At 39.5% G+C, this 20,956-nt stretch overlaps 1 protein-coding gene across 1 annotated transcript in view; it reads right to left on the bottom strand.

Annotated features, from left to right (window-relative positions):
- The window catches only part of TOX3 (TOX high mobility group box family member 3), a 76,445-nt gene that overhangs the window by 9,840 nt on the left and 45,649 nt on the right, over window positions 1-20,956 (bottom strand). Inside the window, exons 2-3 of the mRNA XM_086621164.1 lie at window positions 15,757-15,822; window positions 11,556-11,810 (exon numbers count right to left, since the gene is read on the bottom strand). Of these exons, the coding sequence (XP_086477290.1) occupies window positions 11,556-11,810; window positions 15,757-15,822 (321 nt within the window). The remainder of the gene's footprint in view (window positions 1-11,555; window positions 11,811-15,756; window positions 15,823-20,956) is intronic.

Below are 20,956 nucleotides of genomic sequence, written 5' to 3'. Positions count from 1 at the left end.
TGGAGAAGAGAAGGCTCCAGGAGACCTCCTAGCAGCCTTCCAGTACCTAAAAGGGGCCTACAAGAAAGCTGGAGAGGGACTTTTTACAAGGGTGTGTAGTGACAGGACATGGGGCAATGGCTTAAACTGAAAGGGGAGATTTAGATTAGATCTAAGGAAAAGATTCTTTGCTCTGAGAGTGGTGAGGTACTGGAACAGGTTGCCCAGAGAAGTTGTGGATGCCCCAGCCCTGGAAGTGTTCAAGGCCAGGTTGGATGAGGCTTTGAGCAACCTGGTGTAGTAGAAGGTGTCCCTGCCCACGGCAGGGGGGTTGGAACTAGATGATCTTTAAGGTTCCTTCCAAACCTAACCATTCTACGGTTCTAAGATTATGCAAAAATGACAGATTAGTTCTGGCCAAAATTCACAAACTTCTCGAGCAGACAGGATCAAGTTTTGATTGAGCCTGATCTGCCTTAGAGTCTTGGATTGAAGCTAGGCAAAACTTGGTGATTTCAATGCAAGTCAGACAAAACTCAACCACTGGTTTACTCAGCTTGACAATCAAACCACGACATAATGTGTGAAATGGAAAACCAAAGAGAAGTAACTTGTGTAATTCCTCTGCAGACTGAAATGACTTTATCTCAGATCTCTCTGTTATCCTACATGAGTGCTACAAAACCCCTACAAGAATAGAGACATTTACTGAGAGGAATGCCAGTCACCTCTCTGGTCTCCTGTTACACACATGGATATAAAAAGCTAAATATGGTCCAAAATGTTTCCCCTTTCTCAGAAGAACTTTATGGTGACTGTCTCTAGGCACGTTGGCTTTCTGCCACCAATCTCTTGCACAGCCCTAATAGCACACATTATCAAGACATTCAGTATTTGATGCACAGAAGGCCTCATCAAAGGAACCATAAGGATATTCATACATCAAATTATTCTACTCTCAACTATTCTAATCTATTTAGACACTCATGCCAAATAAGTCCTATTTAGTCATATTGCCAAAGGACCCATGTCTCATGGCATATGCCAAATATATCGCTTATTTTACTTCGATCCGTAAAAGTTCTCAAAAATTGATAAAATATCAATTCCTCAACAGCCACTGGAAAGTAAACAACAGAGTAATGAGACTTAAAAGAAAGAATGTGTGAACTCCCACATTTTAATTTACACAGTGTTATCAAAGGTGTTTTTCAACAATTACTGTACCTGAGCCAGCCAAAGCAAAACACACCATTGAGTACCAAGGGAAAAATTGAGGTAATAAAAGACAGTTCGTTCTTCTGTTATCAACTCATTAGGCATCCGGTAGTTAATACAGCTAGTATTTATTCTGACAGATAAATGCATCCAGCCATTACATCGAGAGATGCCCTAATTTCCACTTACCCTGCGTTTTGAGAATCATTTACATAGAGTAGTTTTATCCTGGATTTCTACCCTGATGTAACTTTCGTCTCTAGGAACATTGAACATGATATTTAAAAATATAACTAGGAAATTACTTTTTAGAACATTTTGAGTAATACTGAAGTCTTGATTGAAATCAATGTCTACAGCCTTCAATCATTTAAATAGGCAACACCTTCAGTAAGACACTTCCTAGCCACGTCAGGATTGAGCCCACGGAAGCGCCTCCAGGAAGATGTAGGGCTGGGATCTGACCCTATACTGCACGAGCTAGTTTTTTTTAAGGGAAGTGAGAAATTTGCCAACAAAAATAACTATGCAAACCCCAACATTTATGGTTATGCTCACTGTGCCCTGGTTTCAGAAGCTGTCTTAAAACATTATATATTCTATTGCCTTAGGAATTTGTCACTGTCAATGTAACATAAGCAGATGTAATATTTTAAAGGATATATTTATGTCGAAGCAAATGCGCTGCAATGTACAGAGCGAACTCCTCAGTTGTCCCTTTCTGTAAATTACTCCCTCTTCTTTTGAGCAAGTCAGCATATCTGTAGAAGAAATCCTCAATACTCTTTCTCCACAAGTAAGTACAGATAAAAGAATCCATTAATCTAAATTTTTACAAGATTGGAATTCACTGCCAATCAAAACAAATCAAACTAACAGGATGCTTTTCTCTGTCAGAGATTAAATCCTTACTTAATGGAATACAAAACAGTTGCACTTGGTACTGCCACCATTGAAGAAGTGTCCTTCCTCTCCCTCCCTCAGACACTGCCATCAGTAATAGATCTGTCAAACTACAGTTATCAGAAGATCCACTACAAGCAGCAGCTTCTTTTCTCTGGCAATGAGAAAATTCCCATGTTTTGCTTCATGTCTCTGTAGAAAAGTACACCTTACCTAGTTTAATTCCCAAATAAAGGCCACAACAAACAGTACTTGTTGGTTCAGAAAAAAAATGTGTCTGCAGCTGGATCTAAAAGATCAGTTGGTGACAGGAGGCTTACACACATTCTGCTGCCTGAAGAACACGAAGAATACACAATTTCTTGGTCTGCATGCTCCCCTAGTCCCAATACATCAGAAATTACTCTCTTTTTGGTTCACACAGAGCATATAAGCCCAAGCAGAGAACAAAAAAAAACCAACCACAAACGAGAACAAACAACATGAGGGCACGCTGATTTCCTGAAAACTGAGCAACTATCTCCTTTTGTTCTGGCAATCTCAGATGTCTCTGGAAATTCATCTCCTGCTAGAATTTCCTTATATGGCTTCAACCTCCATGTTAGTTTAACACGTTTTATTGGAATCTTTTTGATTTACTGCCCCCTGCTTTTCTTTGAGGTCTGACCTGCAACCACGTTTGTGGTGGCCCCTTGCATGGCTGGTGCTCCTCACGCTCCCCGGTGCAGTTCAGAGCTTCCTTCAGCGCATCCAGCCCTACCTGCTACAGGAAGCAGTAAGAGTGCTCTGAGACCACCAAATCACTAGTGAAACCCATTTCTTCTATGGAACGACATTGGGGGATTAGGCAGTAGGAGCCCACCTAAGCCAGGCAGAGATGAAATTCCAAGCAAAGAGGTGCCACGGGACAAGGCCAACCAGCCCGACGCTGCTCTGCGTCCCAGGACTGGGCACCTCTGCAGCACTGCTCTGCAGCCTCTGCTCGTAGTGCTCGTTCACAGCAGGCTCAGCTATCTCTAACAAAACGCTGCATTACATGGGGAAGAAACACTAAAAGCTCAAAGCTACGCCAAAGTCACACGACTACCAAACTAAGAGATAAAGACTTTTCTCTGAAACGTTCATAATTCTCACCCAAGCCGCCCCACCACCCTAGCGTGGGGCTTTTGCTCTTTGGGAACTTTGTTCTTACCCATTTACTTTCCTGTAACACCACCTCTGAGAGATGACCTCATATTGAATCACAGTCCTTATGGACAAGGTGCCCAACAGCATGATCCCGAACTGCTCACAGCGTTTATCTGACTCAGCTGAGTCTGCTGCCATGAGGAGCTCCTCTCCAAACGAGCGGCACGAGCTTAGGTCTGCTGTATGCAGACAGCGAAGGCACAGTGCAAACAAACCCTGCACGGTTAAAATTAAGTCCCAGAACGTCAGATAAACGCTGTGAGCAGTTTCGTTACAACCTCTGCAACTTCAGGTGCTTCAGCTACCAAATCAAAGGCAGACTTCAAAGGTCCTCGTTATGCAGCAAGCAACGTGGGGAGAGACTGCAAGGAAGCCTGACAACTAACAAACATTATCAAAGGTAACAAAATTGTGCAAGGAATTTGGGGGAGGACACAGACTTGGGGGTTACACAGCATTCATTTGTTTAAAAATTGCTACAAGTGTTGGTAGCTACGTTTTGGGTTTGTTTGGTTTTTTTCCTTCGGGTTTTTTTTGAGGGTGGGTTTTTTTGTTTGGGTTTTCTTTGTTTGTTGTTGATTTTTAAAGCAAATAAGAAAAGTAGGTCTCATTATCTTTTGTATTACCAGAGCCAGGTATTTTTATTTCAGCTACCTGGCAACACAGAATAATTTAAAACTCTACAGAGACTTAGCATTTCTTTATGGCTTGAGAACTTGAACTGGAAGCCGAGTATTGGGTAAGCTGTCCAAGGTGGCAACAGCAGAGAATAAGAGGAATTTCAAAGGCAGTTTTCAAATGACCCAAGGACAAGGGTGGCTGGACCCAGCAAAGCCTTTGGCCAGGTACAACATGTCCAGACCAGCTGCAGCATCTGCCTCGTTTGGCTGGCTCAAGAAAGCAGCCGGTCAGGGTTTGTTCACACCTGATTTTAAAGTTCAAACTCAGGAGGCAAAAGAGTTTAAAGCCATGGCCCAGGCTTAATGCACAGCTCGTGGCCACAGTCATGCATATGTCCATGTTCCTTCCGAGCTCAGTTCTTAGGAATATGGGAGGTTCAGCTTCTGCTCCAATTCCTGACAGCTTTCCCGGAGGGGTGTATGATTTTCCACATACTCATATGGCACCTCACAGTATTTTCTGGAGCTGATGGATCTTGATTTAGGCATTATTAATATAAAACAGTCATAGTTCTTTTCTTGGACTGTTCTGCCAATGCTAGTGTATTTCTCTTCTTTTGTGTGGAAGTCCCTCATGTATCTGGATAAGTAATAAAGAACTTGCATAATTTTTTTTTTTCTTTTTTTTTTTTAAGCACCAGCACTACCTGTTATTCAGACAGGTGTCTTTGGCAACTGCTTCCACTTTGTTTCCTATGGACAGGTCCTTTCTTGCGGTTACTTTGTGTTGCCTATTTTTGAAAAGAACACCAGAATACGTTTCCTTCTCCAACCATAACGGCTCATTAACAGATGGCCCATTGTGTCTGCGTCGACGAGAAAAGAAGGAAGAGTACATCTCTCAGAAAAGTGACTATATTATCCACATCGAGTATTACAATGCCACTAAGGACATGAAAATCTACACACTATTAAAACCCTATTATTTAGTACATCATCAAGCTAGCACTGTCTTCATATCGTGTTGAAGTCATAGCAGGCAGCTTCTGCGCAGAAGCCACCGCTGTCTGTTGCCTCCAGGGCTTTCAGCCCATTGTCCACCTTCCCCCGAGGCCCCACGAGCTGCGCACACGCGCTCTCCGAAAGGGAACTAAAACACACACAACGATGTCATTAGACGTTAAATAAAATTCCTAACTATACACCAATCCAAAAAAAGGACTTTGAAAAGGCTGGAAGTTCAGAAGCAAAACTCACAGCTCAGATCAGCAGGCGGACACAGACTGTCACAGCACTGAGCCAGTAACGTACCGGGCTGCAAAATCCCAACTGAGTCCTAAAGGTCTCATTTCATAAAGGGTCCGCCACCGTTGGAAAGGTTCTGTATATGGCCAGACGTCACTGATTGGAGCCACCAGAGCATCACTTAATTTGGGGTTACTTAGTTTTGAGATTAATTTTTCTTGGTACCACACAGTATTAGAACGGTGGCGATAACAGCTGCCACTTCCGCTGCGCAGCTCCAGCACAGACCAGGCTAACACTGCTGATCTAACACTGGAGTTCAGTAATCCACCGTAGCAATCAAAGAAAAAGCAGAAATAAGAAAACTCTGAAGATAATCTCTCCTTCTAGTAGGAATAGTCGCTACTCCTATAAATGTATAATTAAAACCTTCCGGAATTAGTTGTATGTTTTGTATTAAAGATGACAATAAACATGTTTATAACAATAACAAGGGCTTGTTTTAATAGACCGTTCCAGGCGTTAAACACATTAATGAACCATGAAATAACTGTTTCATCTGCAACACATTAAACAATGTTGTTGTAACATTGTATTAATTGAAAACCTACTCCATTCTCTCTAGATAGGAGATTACAGACTGGATATTAGAAGAGAGATTTACAAAGAATTTTCTTTGTAAAGGAAAATTAAACATATAAATTAGAGGCACAGAGTCAGGTGAGTGGTGAAATAATTGTCATTGCTAATTTTAAGGCACTTTTTCAGCTTTTATTCTTGCAGTCTTCTGTTAATCTATTCATTGGAAGTTAATTAGTAATTTGGGAATTTAAATTACTAAAAAAGATTCAGACCTTTAAGTAAAAGGCACCACTGTTTTGAAACATTAATAATATTTGCAGTATGCAGCCTTTATTAAGCTCAAATTTGCAACTCAGCTCTTCAAAGCCACATCATTGAGCTGTTTATTTAAAGTCTCTTCTTGAAATAAAAGCAATAGTCACCATCATGGCTTTGATTTGAGCTCAGTGCCACTCCTTAGTAATGTAATTAAAGATGAGCGTATTCCACCATGAATTAGCCTTATCTGTGCAGAATCCTGAATGCACTGACAGCATTGCAACAATTATAAAATATAAACTGGCTCAAATCTTCATCAAATAGGGAACACATTTTCTCTAGCAGCATGAGTAATATAGGGAGCAATATATGTAAATTATCAGTCTGTTTTTGTAACATCTGTACTTTTATGAATAAAAGAAAAAATCAGACTGAAAAGAGACAATTATTTTACTGTCTGTTTCTTAGATATCAGAAAGAGAATTTTGAAATTCATCAAAGCTAACCTTCTGTTATGTACAACAGGCTAAGCTGAAAAGAATGTTAACAAGTTCAATTTTCATTCAATCAGCACTACTGCTCTCTGAAATGTTTCATTGCAGGAAAGAAATAAAAATAATCTATATGGTAATTATGAGGATGAATCCCCCAGTAACTTTCAGCTACATGAAAGGTCAGTTCTATTCAAGATATTTTATCAGTCCCCTGCACATACTCCTGTCCTGTCATTTTAAATCTGAACAGCATTTTATTTTCCCATTTACAGCTACCTGCAGAATTAAGTACTTAAGCCAAATAAGAAAAAAAAAAAAAAAAAGAAATGTTGAATGCTGGCAAAGGCTATAATAGCATGGAGATAAATCGTTCAGCTGCTCTCTCTCAAGCCTCTGGGGCTGCAGATTTTTCTTCTCCTGGTGCACTGTGGGTATTCAAAACTTGTTCAACATGATTTCATTTCATTTCAGGCACTGCCTGAGAAAACTAAATTACAGAATCAATCATACAGAAGGTCAGAGTGAGACTTCATTACAAGTATTGCATGCTTGCATGAATATCTTTCATTTATGACTGACCCAATATGTCACAATAGCTGTCTAGTAAAAATAATCCACTTTCTGAAATTGATGTACTACTGATGTCAATGCTACTCAGCAGGCTGGGCAGATTATAGAGAGGTGTTAAAAAAAGGAACCCTCAGGAGCACAAGTTGTAGTTTTATAGAATCGCCACAGTTTGCAGATTAAAATAATTTTTCTACGGTCAGCTCAACAGAAAACAGAGCATTGATATAAAATATCGGGCGTTGATTTTTAATGAGGAGATCGCTGTTGATTTCCACTTAATTATATTCGAGTATTTATAGGGACAACATTTGCATCACGTAAATCCATGGGTTCTTTGAAGCCAAATGAAGTCACTCCATTTTTCAGTGACTCGGTTTTGAGCATCAGATTTTATTTGCATAGTATTAAAATACAAAAATTAATCACGCTGCCTCCATTTTATCTCCTCTTTTTGTTGCTGTTGTCTGTTTTTAAATGTAGAAAAACGCTGTTCAGTGAGATAAATGCGTTGTGTTTGTCGCCAATAATAATAATGAAGTTAATCAGCATTGTGACAAATTGTCACTCTTTCCATAGTATATCAGTGTGCCTGGACCCCGCTCCTGTGCACCAGGAAAAAAACCCTATCTTGTTCTTAATAGTATAAAGAATTGTTAACTTATTAATATGATTTTTTAATAATGGCTAGGCCACGTTTATTCTGAGAATAAATATCTTTCTTGCACTATGAATGATTTTTTTTCCACTGTAATAACAGACAAAAATATGTTAAAAAGATAGGGGGTTTTTTTCTTTTTTTTTTTTTGTCTTCCTGTGGGAAATATGTGAGATACTTGCAGAAGTATTACAAGGTAGCTAGCCAACTCCATACCCTAAGGGAGACATAGGAGAACCTTGACATAACCTATTTTTAACCATGCTTCTGGCGATTCTGCATTCAAGTTTATAGGTGAACATGTCAGGTAGTACATAGAAAAAAAGCCAAAGACACACAGTATTAATCATAATTCTGCCCAAGCCCATTTTATTTTTTCAACATTTGTGATTTAAAATCTCATGACATTTCTTCAAGGTGAAATTCTTCTACCGGACTTTTCTGCAGGGTAGGACTACATTTATCTAAATTAAATATTGCTTACAGTAAAGCTCTCTAATGCTCCACAAGATAACCAATAAACTCAGTGCAGTTCATATTAAAATAATTTAAGTTTGTATTCAGCCAAAGAAGCTTTAGTGATTAGCAATACACTATTAATACAGCCTTTAAATAAGACTATCCTAGTATCGCTGGATAAGAACATTGTTCTGTAAGTGTATACGAACATCATAATTATTTTACAACCCCATCTTTAGTTCCTTCAGATATAGTAAATTCAATTGACCATGAAATGAAATTTCATAGTCAAAATGCCTCCTTTACATTTTTTTTATTGCTGCAATAAAGTTTTTATAGCTCCAAGGCAAGGTAATTCATGAAATGTCTAATTTAAAGATGAATTCTAATATTATTAATAAATATTTACCAGTTTAATAAAGTGCACATTTTTCACATAAAATATGATATAATGTTTTCATTTTCTATTTTTGAAATACAGATTAACTGCTGGAAAACTAAAGAGAGCTGTGTGAGTTCATGGAAAACCTATGCAAGAACTCTCTGCTAATGTTTTTAAACTTTCTGAAGCTACCCAGCATTTATGAGCAGAAGAGAAAAAGACCACTGACTAAAATACAATGGCAGAGGTCACTCCATGTCACAGTATAAAACAAACGCAGCAGTTCTGGGGAAGCGTCTGACACACGAACTCCCCTATGCGGCTCCTCCGTATCAAATCACGCAATTCCTCATCAATTCTCTGCAGCAAAACTACACACAAGATCCCAACCCACAGCTTGGAATTGGCATTCACCCTAGAAAACCCCATGGGACTATTGGGATAAGGCAGCATGAGCTTCTCCAGATCTTCTCTTTGACATATACAGGAACAAATTCTCACTATTGAAGCCAATGTAAACTACGCCATTAATTTCTATATTGCAGAGTCTAAAAAAAAAGAAGGAAAAGATGTAAAGCCTCTGAGCCAGTGGAAGAAGAGGTGAGAGAAGACGTATCTAACCAGGAGGCCTCTCCTGGTTGGAACTGTTAAGGTGACAGCATTTGCTCATGGAAGAATCACAGACAGTGAAAGGATGCAAAATTAGAAGGCAAAACTGGGCGAGGTTACAAACCCCTTGATACCATTGAGGGGATACTCATACACACAACACAACGCTGACCCAGTCCATGATATTTATTACATATTTCTGAGCAAGTTTCATTGTGTTAAGCGTACACATGCCCTATTACTTTAGTTTTCAGGCATAACATTCCTGATTCCCAGGTTTTATTAATCTGATCTTCCTTTAGCAGTCACCCATCATGCCCAGTGCATACAAAACTCCATGCAAAATGGGATCTGAAAAGAAGTATCGTATCCTTCAAGGCCTGTTTTAGGCAGTTTCTGCTTCCTATCTATGGAATTACTGAATTCTGTATTTCTTAAGTAGTGAGCAGTTTGTGCTTAATTCTGTATTAGTGCTAGCTACTCATCATGACCTCCAAAGAAATATTAAAATTTGTAACGAAGCCAGCAGCCTGCAGAATTCCAGAGAAACATTTGCGGCATGTGGATTTGTAAATCTTTGATTAATTTTGACTTGTCAGAATAATAAAAAAGAAAAAGATTTACATGAAATCGTAACATGACAACACGATGACCTTTATTACAGTCCAGCTGTAAATATACAGTAAAGCTGTATTTTCATACACCAATTTTAGCAAAAGGTCCTATATAAAACACCTAATCAGAAAAAAAAAAAATAGAGTTGACGTAAAATATCTGTCTTCAATATGCAATACAGAAACTAATTCTAATTGTAACCACTGAGTTTAAAATGCTAAGTATGATAAACTGACTCACAGCTGTGTCTCATCACTGTGAGTACGAATGTTACTGCACAAAGCTCGGAGAAACCCAAGCAGGGAGATCCCCCAAAGCTGAAAGGGAAATACAAGAATGTGGAAACGGCTCCTCATACCCTCCCACTGAGACCACAGCCATGCACTGTGTGGAGATTCTGGAGAAGACCCCATACAGCCCTGGTTTTGATTGTTCTTATTAATAGAAACGATCACTGGAATTAGCCCCAGTCCCTGTCACTCAGCCCCTCCCCACACCCGGGTCATCCCTCCCCATTCCAGAGGGTGTGGAACAGCCCAGGAAGAGGAGCACAGCCCCAGACTGCCCCAGCTCTATGGTCAACAAGAGCAGTGGACAGAACATGGTCTGTTTATGGTCCTGTATTTCTGAGTACTGTCAAGGTAATACATCCCCATCACTTCTGTTATGAGTTTTAAAATAACCAACCAAACGAACAAAAAAATCAATTTCCATTTATAAAGATTGAGCCCCTGGAAAATACAGAATATAGGGAAACATATGGTTTTTTACTGCTGGCGTACTGCGCCTGGCTCCCTTTCTGAGCTACTTTCAAAATACCCTGCTGGCTGTTGGATGTGGGTCCTATACTTGAAATACAGATGAGCAATTCCTTCTAAGTACTGACTGTAGTTCACCCTGGCCAACACAATGGTCCTTCAACTCTTGATGCCGGTGTCAACTGTATAATACATTTTTGAACTCTAGCAGCACTTGGGATGCACACGATGACAATGGATACGGGCTTCCCAGTCCATTCCCAAAATTAAAATTCTGTGTTTATAAAGCCTGACTGCTTCTTCACAAGAGATCTGTTCACACGGGGTGTAGCATTGCACTGTACATTAACAACCACGTTTATCTTCCTGAATCCACCAATATTATATGGATTAACATTTGCCAACTGCCTCAGGGAACAGAGTAATAGTGTATCATTGTTTGCTACATAATGCTGACAACACATGTCATCATTGACACACCTGCACATGATGCAGAACCCTGGCAAACGCTTGGTCAGGCTACAATACCAAGAAATCACACAGATCTTCTGAGAGGTGGCCTGGTTCAGGCCAGCCAGCAGCTAAGCTACTATGCGGCCGCTCCCTCGCTCCTTCCCCCTCGGTGGGATGGGGAGGAGAAATCAGAAGAAAAGGGAAAACTTGTGGGTTGGGATAAGGACAGTTTGATAGGACAGCACCGAGAGAGAAGGGATAAGAAAAACAATAATACTCCTAAAAGAACAATATGAAACAAGCTATACAATCGCTCACCACCCGGAAGCCCTTGATCCGATGCCCCTGGCTAGCTCCCTCAATACATATCCCGAGCATGACATCATATGGCATCAAATATCCCCCTGGCTAGTTTGGGTCAGCTGCCCAGCCTCCTGTGAAAATTAACTCTGTCCCAGCCAAACCCAGGACAGAGGCCAGTTAAACCCGATAGGTGACACAAATCTACATCAGTAGGCTTTGACAGACAGCGTCAGGCAAGGGACACACACAAAGACCCAGACCTACCATATGCAATCCATTGCTGTGGATGACGCCGTCTTGCTCCACGAGATTTCGGGATATCGTGATAGAGGGAAGATCCAGGCTCTGGGGGGGAAACTGAGGTGTAAATTCACTTCCTTGGGCAGGCAGCTGGTCACTGAGGCCCTGGAAGGGCAGCAGTATGTCTGCCATCCCCAGCGCAGGGTCTGACTCGGGCGGGGGGGTAATGGGTGGGATTTCGAACTCCTCGTCCCCGAGGCTCGGCGTGTGGAACGTCTGCTGGAAAAGCACAGGACAAGGCAAACCACGTCAGGGCACGCTGCTCTCAGCGACCACCTCCAGTCCAGACCTCGTTTCGTTCTCAAATATAAACTCTATATGCAACAAAATTTTTAAGTTTCGTATATCCAAGGGGTTTGTGGATCATTCTGATTAAAGATTTAAGTCGCATTATCATACGGCTTTAATGGAGTATCAGTATTAACAGTTTTTTAATGTGTACTTAATTAGCAACATCTGTCTTTGTTGTTAGTCTGAATATCAGCTACATTGGATCTGGCTGTATAACAAATTGCCACTTTATTGATATGTTAGTAAAATAGCACAAACAGCTTACATTACTCTCAGGCTTTTCATAAAATACTGACAATTTCGTAGCGCACACACAACATTAATTCAGCACTGACCATTTCACATCTTTTGTTCCTTTTTTCCCCCCCACTAATAAACATGATATATTATAATTCTGGACTTTATTTCCTTTCTTTTCCATTCCAAAAGTACAATGCCCCCTTTTAAACAAGGGTTGTAATTTGGAGGAGACACACGTATGAAAGAGCGAGGGTGATTACAGCAGCTTCCAGGGCTTTCTGAAGCAAGCCAGCTTTGTTTGAACAGTAGGTTTGTTACAAACTAAACACCTGTTAAGATGCCTTGAGCGAAACATTTACTGCCAGTTATCTTCAGGGTTTGAGCATGTTCGTACGTGTGCATGTGTCTGTCAAAGATAATCTTTATTCAAGTAGAGTCTGTATCTGGCTTCAACATTGCTGACTTTTATTTGGGAAACAAATGAGCTATGCTCATTCAAATTTCTTGCGAGTTAAATGAACTTTCGTATATTATTTCAGGTCCACTGCTACTTAATAATAGAAATTCAGCACTTGAAATTAGGCCATTTTAAATGTACCCAAATCAGAACTGTCTTGATCAAATTGGGCAGTTGGCAATCCTAAAATAGGCACTCTTGTCTTGTTCTGGACATGCAAGGCTGCTCTGGGATTTGTTTGCTTGCATTAGTTCAGGATTCGAGTTGGGGGGGGAGGGAAATTGTTTTATGTATTATTTACCTTGTTTGAAAGAGTGACTTAATGCCAGTTAATTTAAAAATGATATGTTCAGTGAAAGATCTCATTAACTGCCGCAAATTGTCATCCTTCAAACTGTTAATGATGATATAAATTAATAACCGCTTGAGAGAAGATGGAAACTGAAACACAAGAAAAACCTTTGCTTGCATATAGAACCTGTCAGCTGTCATTATTGGTCTCACACCAGAAATGATGAGGTCCCAGATTGCTGCAGTCTGCAGTAGCGTTGGAGTCTGCTGAGACCCTACCCATCTCGCCCGAACCGCGAGACTGTAACTTAATTCTGGATGTGAAAGCTGGGCCTGGATCAGGGAGACGTTTGACTTCCCCGCTGTTATATTACAAAAGGTGTGAATTTTCCTTCCTGTGGACCCCGTAGTTCACAAACACAAAGGATGGATTGGCCAGGAGAAGTGGTTGGCTAATGAACACAACCCTATGGCTGCATTTGCAGTTATTTTGGCACTAATGTGGTCTAGTAACAGATGCAACTGTAATTTGTGACTCATTTGCTACCCCATTACTGCTTAATGAAATCTAACATATCACATTAACAATACGGATAAACACTCATTCTTGATATGTGGCATTTGGCTGTTTTCATTACCACTGTAATTAACACTTGAAATATTATTTCAATAAATATTTAAGGTGCTTTAAAATGGGTCGTAGCAATCATGACATAGAGACAGAAAACATAAAGTAAACGTGTGGCTTCTAAGCCTGAATACGCTCTAGGATTACACTCTTAAGGCATTATTTACAGGAATAAAATGGGCTTCTGGCTCAGCAGTGCTCGGGCCCAAAATCAGAGTGAGAAGGCTACATTCATGTTAATGTAAAAACACTATAATTAAATAGATTATAATGCAGTAATTGCAAAGTTAGGTTCACGCTTTAATGCGAACGCTAACACTTAATCATATTTTTATTCCTTGTTCAAGCAAAAGGGTTCAGTGAAATCAGTATTGTTATAGTACGTTTGAACCTCTCTTTACTTGACATATTTATGAGACAGTAATTATAAGAACTGGATCTTTTTTCCCCATCTACACAGTATAACTCTAGGACAGCTGTATAAATATATACCATAGCTAGATAATAAAGCAATACTTTATTTAGAAAAGTAGCATTCATCTTAATACTTACAGCTTACTACAAATGGGAGTGTAAATTGATGAATACCTTAACATTTTTTAAACATGAATTTAATTCTCACAATATAACTTGTCCAAATATGAATATATCTTTTTTCAAGAATGTATAAGGGACCTAAGATTGAGGGTAAAATAGATGTAATCTGAGAAGAAAGCAAGCCCCTTAGTGAAGCAGTCTTAAATTCAAATCACTGGGCTATTCAGTCTGCAAAAAGAACCTGAATAGTATGCAATTTGAGATTGCAGAAAGGTGCTGTTATGACCAAAAGATGGTATAACATTTGTGGGATTTATCTTAACAATCACATTTTTTAAAGTTATTAACTTTTCAAATATTTATATCTTACACATTTAAAAAAAAAACAAAAAACACAAAACTGTGTGCATGGTTAAATGCCATCTGTACTGAAATGTTCAAAACATTTGTTCCTTTTGATAAAAATGCAAATCTGGAGAACTGTTGTATCAACATATAACAGCCAATGTCTGACACGGTGAATTATCACAGCTGGAATTAAATTGTCTCTGAACAGCTGCTGGCAGCAGAGCTTTCATCAATGTTTGATTCAAATGTAGGAAAGAAATTCTACAGAAAGAAACATCATGTTGTCATTACAGATGGGGTTTGTGTTCATTATCACAAATAACACTGGAGCTAGTGCCAAACAATATTCCCTTATCTAAGCAGTCTTGCTGGGTAAAAAGAGATGGTGACCATTGTATAAACGATTCATAAAATACGACTCTTAATTCTAACCTTCATATTTATTCTTACACCTTTCTGCTTATTTTCTCCAAGATCACTTTTTCAGAAGCACACAAGAATGCCTGCGACTGAATCACCGCTTACAACACGGAAAATCAAGGCTGCCCGCTTTTCCAACCATTCCTCATGTTGGGAAGACCGTTTATGGCATGCACCCTACATAAATACTTAGTTTTTGTTCTCCATATCGCCGTGCATGCTACTAGACAGTGCACCTCACACTTTCCATCCTTCCCTTTGGAATAAGAGCTGCCGGTTTTTCGTGATGAGCAGGAGGTGTTTCTGCCTAGAGCTGGGGTCACTATTGGCGCGTTGAAGTCTATCAACCGGCCGTAAGGCAGCACTGCTGTGACAAACACGTGGCGGCTGGAGCTGCCATACCTTTCTCCTGCTTCCATCCTCAAAGGCAGCAATCAAATACGTCACCTCCACAACCCAGCCAGCCTCCAGCAGCCCAGCCCCAGGTTTGTTCTGGATCCCGGGCAGAAGTTTCCTTCACACAGCACATACACTTCAGGCAACAAAGTTGGGTTTGGTTTTGTAACTTATACATTATGAGTATCAAGATCCCAAATTAAAATGTTTGTATCTATAACAGAAATTAGCACATTAGCAAGTAATGACTATTACTAAGCTTGCTTTCAAAGCCTACGCCTACTGTGCTTTTTATTTGTTTCCTTCTGCTTATCATTTTTTTCATACATAAAGCAGATTTGTTTCTATTGACATGCTATGTAAGTAACAGCCTTATGGACAGCTAAATTGACTAGTAATGCAGAGCTGTCAGGTTATTTTCTTTCTCATTAAAGTCTTTATTTTGTGCTCCATAAAACACACAAATTCAGCACTTCGCTCTTCATCCATTCAAAGTCTGTTAAATTATCACAGCAAACAACAGAATATGAGCATAGATAAAAAAGAAAAACATCTACCTCATTTGCAGCAAGAAATGCATTATTTGCCTCTGCCATGTTCATGTAGTTGTTATTGTTTCCGAACTGAAAGAAAAATAAATATTTGGATTTTAATGCATGCCATGATAAACTTTTCTTTACCCCATCACTGGCACAGAAAAAGTTGAAAAAAAAAAAAAACAAAACAAAACAAAACAACAAAATCAAAAGAACAAACAGATAGGATGTAATTTTGCAGATGCTCTTTGAAGTCAGAACTAGATTGGATTCAACATTATTATTATTATTATTACATACTCTACATCCCCAGGTCTGGACATGGAAGATATCCAAGCGTATCTCTTCAACATTCTTTGTCCATGTAGCAAAGCCGCCCCACACATCCAGAGGTGACTTTGGAAATTAAGCCTCCATTAGAAAGAGACTATGCTACAGAAAAGACGTTTTGACTCTACTACATCTTTCCTGACACACATGAGAATATTTCTGCAGATGATCCTGATCCAGAGGATTGCTGCAGCTAGAAGTAACTGGTGTAGCACCATTCCAAGTAGATCTGGTCTTAAAGGGATGAACATCAACAAGGGGAAGAATGAGAATCCGCAGCATTGTTCTTAAAACCCCATTCTTTCCACAAAATTAAAAGGCCAAACAATCCCCCTTTCTCTATCCTTCATTCCAGTTGAGCACCCACACCCCCAGTGAACATTAACAGCAGAAGATTTTGCAAATCAGAGCAACTAAATCACACTGAGACCTTGAGATCCACCCAGGGCAGAGTGGGCCAAGTGCCCACGTGCTCCCACTGAGGCGTAACTCCTCTCGCGCACAGGTGATCCAAAAGGATCTTCTCAGATGCCATAGAGTCATCGCCTCCAACTTCCCAAGTATGAACATTTGTTGAAAAGATAAGTATTTTTTCTTTTACAGACTGAGCATAGAAAAGAAAGAGATTATCAGCATTTGTTGATTGGCACTTTGCGTGCCGTATTCCCTTAACAGCACTCCCAAAAAGCACGTAACTGGTAGCTATTTCTGCACGTGCTCCTGGAGCAGGCAGGCGTCTAGAGCCTTTGCTTCAAGGAACAGATACTGTGTGTGTCATGCAGCTACCACTAAAACACTAAATCACAGGCTTTCACATTTCACATTTCTATTATCAAGCACAGCACACACCGCAAAGAGTATCAAACAAGAGAAAAGTCCCTGTGCTGTCCCTACAACACCCTGTCGCATCACTGCTGCTAAAGCCACATTAACCATTGTTCCCTTAACTCCCATTTTCGAGTTCTGCAAAGCAAATTGTTTCAGGAAGGCTGTTTCATCTCGCCAGAGCTCGGTGGACCTGCCCCCTGCCAACCCACAACAGCAACCACCGCCACCAGCAGCGCGAGCTCAGCAACAAGTGCATGAGGATGGGGAACCATGAGTGTGCACGGATTGTTCTTTCCAAGCAAGAAACTCCGTTGTGCTTTCAGAGCAGCTGAACCTGTCCTGAGAGGAAAACCACTTTGCTCCAGCTCAATTCACTACTGCAGTACTTGGTGCCCGAACTGTTTTTAGCAGGGAAGTGTTTCAGATCCTGAGTCTCTCCAGTTCCTCCAGCAACCTAGAGCAGTGGAGGGGCAAGAGTGATCCTTTCAAGAACAGCTCTTTTCCCTGAACACTCCAAAATCCTTTTAGGAAAATAAGATCAAAAGTTAAAGGAGGAAAAGGAAAAAAAAAAAAAAGAGGAGGCGGCAACTATAGTGACAGAGGATGAAAAAAGGAAGATGGACACAAAGAATTGGAGCCTCGTGTACCTGATGAATTGTCTGACTGACAAAACAGGACATGAGCAAAATCAGAAAACAGTCAAGGGGAGGAAGGAATATGAGACAAGATTCCTCATTCTGAAGTATGAAATTCCATTTGTGTACTTAACATGCTGAATCTTTCAACCTATAACATGTTAAGCAACAGAGGCCTTAACACAATATGTAGGCTGCCTCATAGCTATTAAAACTCTGTTATCCCCAGCTATGCAGACACTCAAGTAATGTCATCCATTTTTTAAAAGCCCAGATGTCACCCATTTTTGGAGATTAAAAAATTAAAATAAAATTGCACATTCAAATTACTGTTTTGGCACATAAGGATGTGTGTGTGGATTTGTAGCACAAAGACATAGTACTTCTGCTCAACAGTGAGATCAACAGAATAGATTTTTTTTTCATGTCAGTTAGAGGCAAACTAAGAAGGATTTACATGAAAAACTCAAATGGCTCCAATAGAGCTGTTCTTTCTACAGTAATGAAAAAAATGAAGTCAAGTTTTCAAATTATACTGAAGTGCAAAGGTACAACAGGCAAGGACAGCTCTAACAGTGGATAAATAAGTGGGAAACAAACCCTATACTCTTCTGAGCTGAGCATCCTAGGGGCTGCAGTGCCCCAAAATGGAAATGTCGGTGACTTTTACCTTGAAGAGTAAAACTCTACATTGTTTTGAATTACATGTATTCCTCACACCACAGCTATTGCTGCTCTGATTGCCAAGTGGTTTTCTTCCTTTTTGTTTGATTAAAGCAAAACAAAGGAGAAAGCTACAACATAATTTTCCATTCCATTAAGACTGTGGAAGCAAATGACGTAACGAGGAATGTCAAAGCTGAAAGTTACAAGTACATATCCTTAGATTCATTCTGTTCTTGGGCTACAATATTTAAGACGCTAATGTGTATGTCTCAGACACTGATGTCAGAACCTGGCATATTTAGGCTTTTGGATCATAACTAATATCACTTAAATTTATTTTTTGTTTCTGAATTCGAAATCCATTGAAGGCACACAACAATTATCAACGAGTATTTCTAAGATTAAACTTCCTTATTACCTAATGGTACCTATAACAACAAAAGAAAATAAAATGGTTATTATCTTAAGGACCTAAACAATTCAAAAAACAAATTAAGCTTAGAGTGAAATAAGAACTGGGTTAGAAATCCTCTTCTGAACAGTTAGTCTGCGAATGTAATTACTGAAGAAACTACAGCTAATCAGCTGTGAATTGTATCCATTAATTAGTATTTACCCTGGAGAAATGAGAAAAATCAGTAACAATGTTAACACTGCAATGCACTGATGAGTACTGAAACACAGGGCCCTCAGCATTTAGTCAAGCAGGTGGCTCCAATGGTCCAAGTAATTTAAAAAGCTCTCACCTGAAGTGCAGAGCTAGAATTACAAAGCACTTCTTGCATATCTTTGTATCTATATAAGGCTATAATTAATGACTTTTAATTTAGAAATACTTTGTGATCAGCTGGGAACAGTTATAAATCATTCTAAATAGAACAAGGGGTTCTTGTCTATTTTAGTAAAACAATTGGGAAAGATGTTTTTTTGTGAAATGACTCTTGTTGCAGTCAATATTTTTGTCCATTTATTTTCTAAAGGACCCCTTGCTCAGACCCCTCATAAACATCCCAGAGCATTCCTATAACTGACAGCAGGCATTCGAATCAAAGGTGAGATCCAGCAACTTGGTTTGCCCAAGTATCCTCCCGCTGGGTTCCCACCCGTTGGATTTCCCTGGGACAGAGAGAGAGTAAGATGCAGCACCTAGTCCAGCTATCTTTTTGTTCTGTGCTGGCGTCGGGATGCTTTGCAAATTACTTAGCCATAGCAATTAGCAAGGTTTTGCATAAACTTTTGCATCTAAAGATCTCGGAGCATCCTCACTCTGTAACTACAAGAGTAAAATCTTTTCATCTTCCTTTGGCAACATATACCATTGCATTGCAAACTACTATTTGTTTCCTTGGATTTCAGGGGTTCAACAAACTCCATCTTAAGTTTTAATACATATATTAAAAGCATGAGCACCACAACTTACTGCCACAACAAACCAACGGGAACCACATGCATATGCTGATTCCATGAAATGAACTGCAAACAAACTAAACCTCTTCTGAACTTGTTGTGAATCACAGCTTGCTTTCTTCATGCAAATCGTTGTATTAAAGCTATGACAGTTCAGTCCTCTACTCTTTTATGTTGCAAGGGCACTTGAATCTTGGCCCTACTGAAATCCATGAGAACTGACATGAAGACTGTAATGAGAGAGACCGGATGTTTGCTTAGAATACCTTGTATAAAGAATGTCAAGAAAATTATTTCTAAAATGGCTTGTTGAAGCTCTTCTCTCAGCTTTGACTGTCAAACCTGCAGCCCAACATCCAGCCTTACTCATCTTTCCTAGGAAGGGTGTACATTTGCAATGCCATGGGAAAATTCATGCCTTCATGAAGATCATATCAACTCCTTCTGGTGATTGGAGATATAAAAACTGTACCACTGCCCCACTTCTACAAACTGCACGTTTTCATAGACCAAACCTCCTAGGCCAGACATTATGATACTTGTTTGCAATTCAAAGGATGAGCCACTTTGAATCAGCACGGCACAGCGCTCCTTGGGTTTTCAAGTTACCCTTTGCACTCACCGGAGCTTAAAAATCAGCTGGTTATGAAAGCTGAGACTAATGAAGGGCTGTTTTCAGAAAGAACTCTGATATGATGAACATCACAGACAACTTTGGAAGTTCAGGAAAAAAAATCAGTGATTAAATATCCACAGAGTCTGAATTCCTACTGAAAAAAGTCTCCAGAAAATCTCCAAAGGTTAAATAGTGGCTACTGCCTGGGCTCTTCTTCAGCAACTGTGATGAGTCAAAAGCCACAGTAATAAATAAAACAAGCAAAAGAGAAGTTTACACCACAAAACCATAATACTAAAAAAAGCATAAAAAGTAAAGCCAAAAACTAACGTTGAAGGTGTTAATGGACACACAGAATAACAGTTCGAAACTCTAAAAGTTAGTGGGAATTTTGCTACTGATTTTAATGGAGAAATTATTTTACTTACAACATTCAGTCATTAATATTTATTATAACCATCTATATTTCTGTCTTTAAATCAACTCAACTGTGGTGCAACTCTAATCTGAAAAACATTAGAACTCATGCTCATTACTCATTTCCTAAAAAGTGCAAATACAGAAATAGGTAAGTTAAAACCAGACACAGAAGAGCCCAGACTTTTACCTGAGCACCTCAATGGAACAAAAAAGAATTTTTAAAATACTAGTATTTTTATGCTCAACAAAAAATGATATTCATCAGGCAAATACACTAGATTTTCTGAATAATTCTTTTTATAATATTGCTACTTAATTT

This window comes from Tauraco erythrolophus, chromosome 15, assembly GCF_009769465.1.
Source record: "Tauraco erythrolophus isolate bTauEry1 chromosome 15, bTauEry1.pri, whole genome shotgun sequence".
Classification (NCBI taxonomy): Eukaryota; Metazoa; Chordata; class Aves; order Musophagiformes; family Musophagidae; genus Tauraco; species Tauraco erythrolophus.
This window is presented reverse-complemented; position numbering and strand designations above follow the sequence as displayed.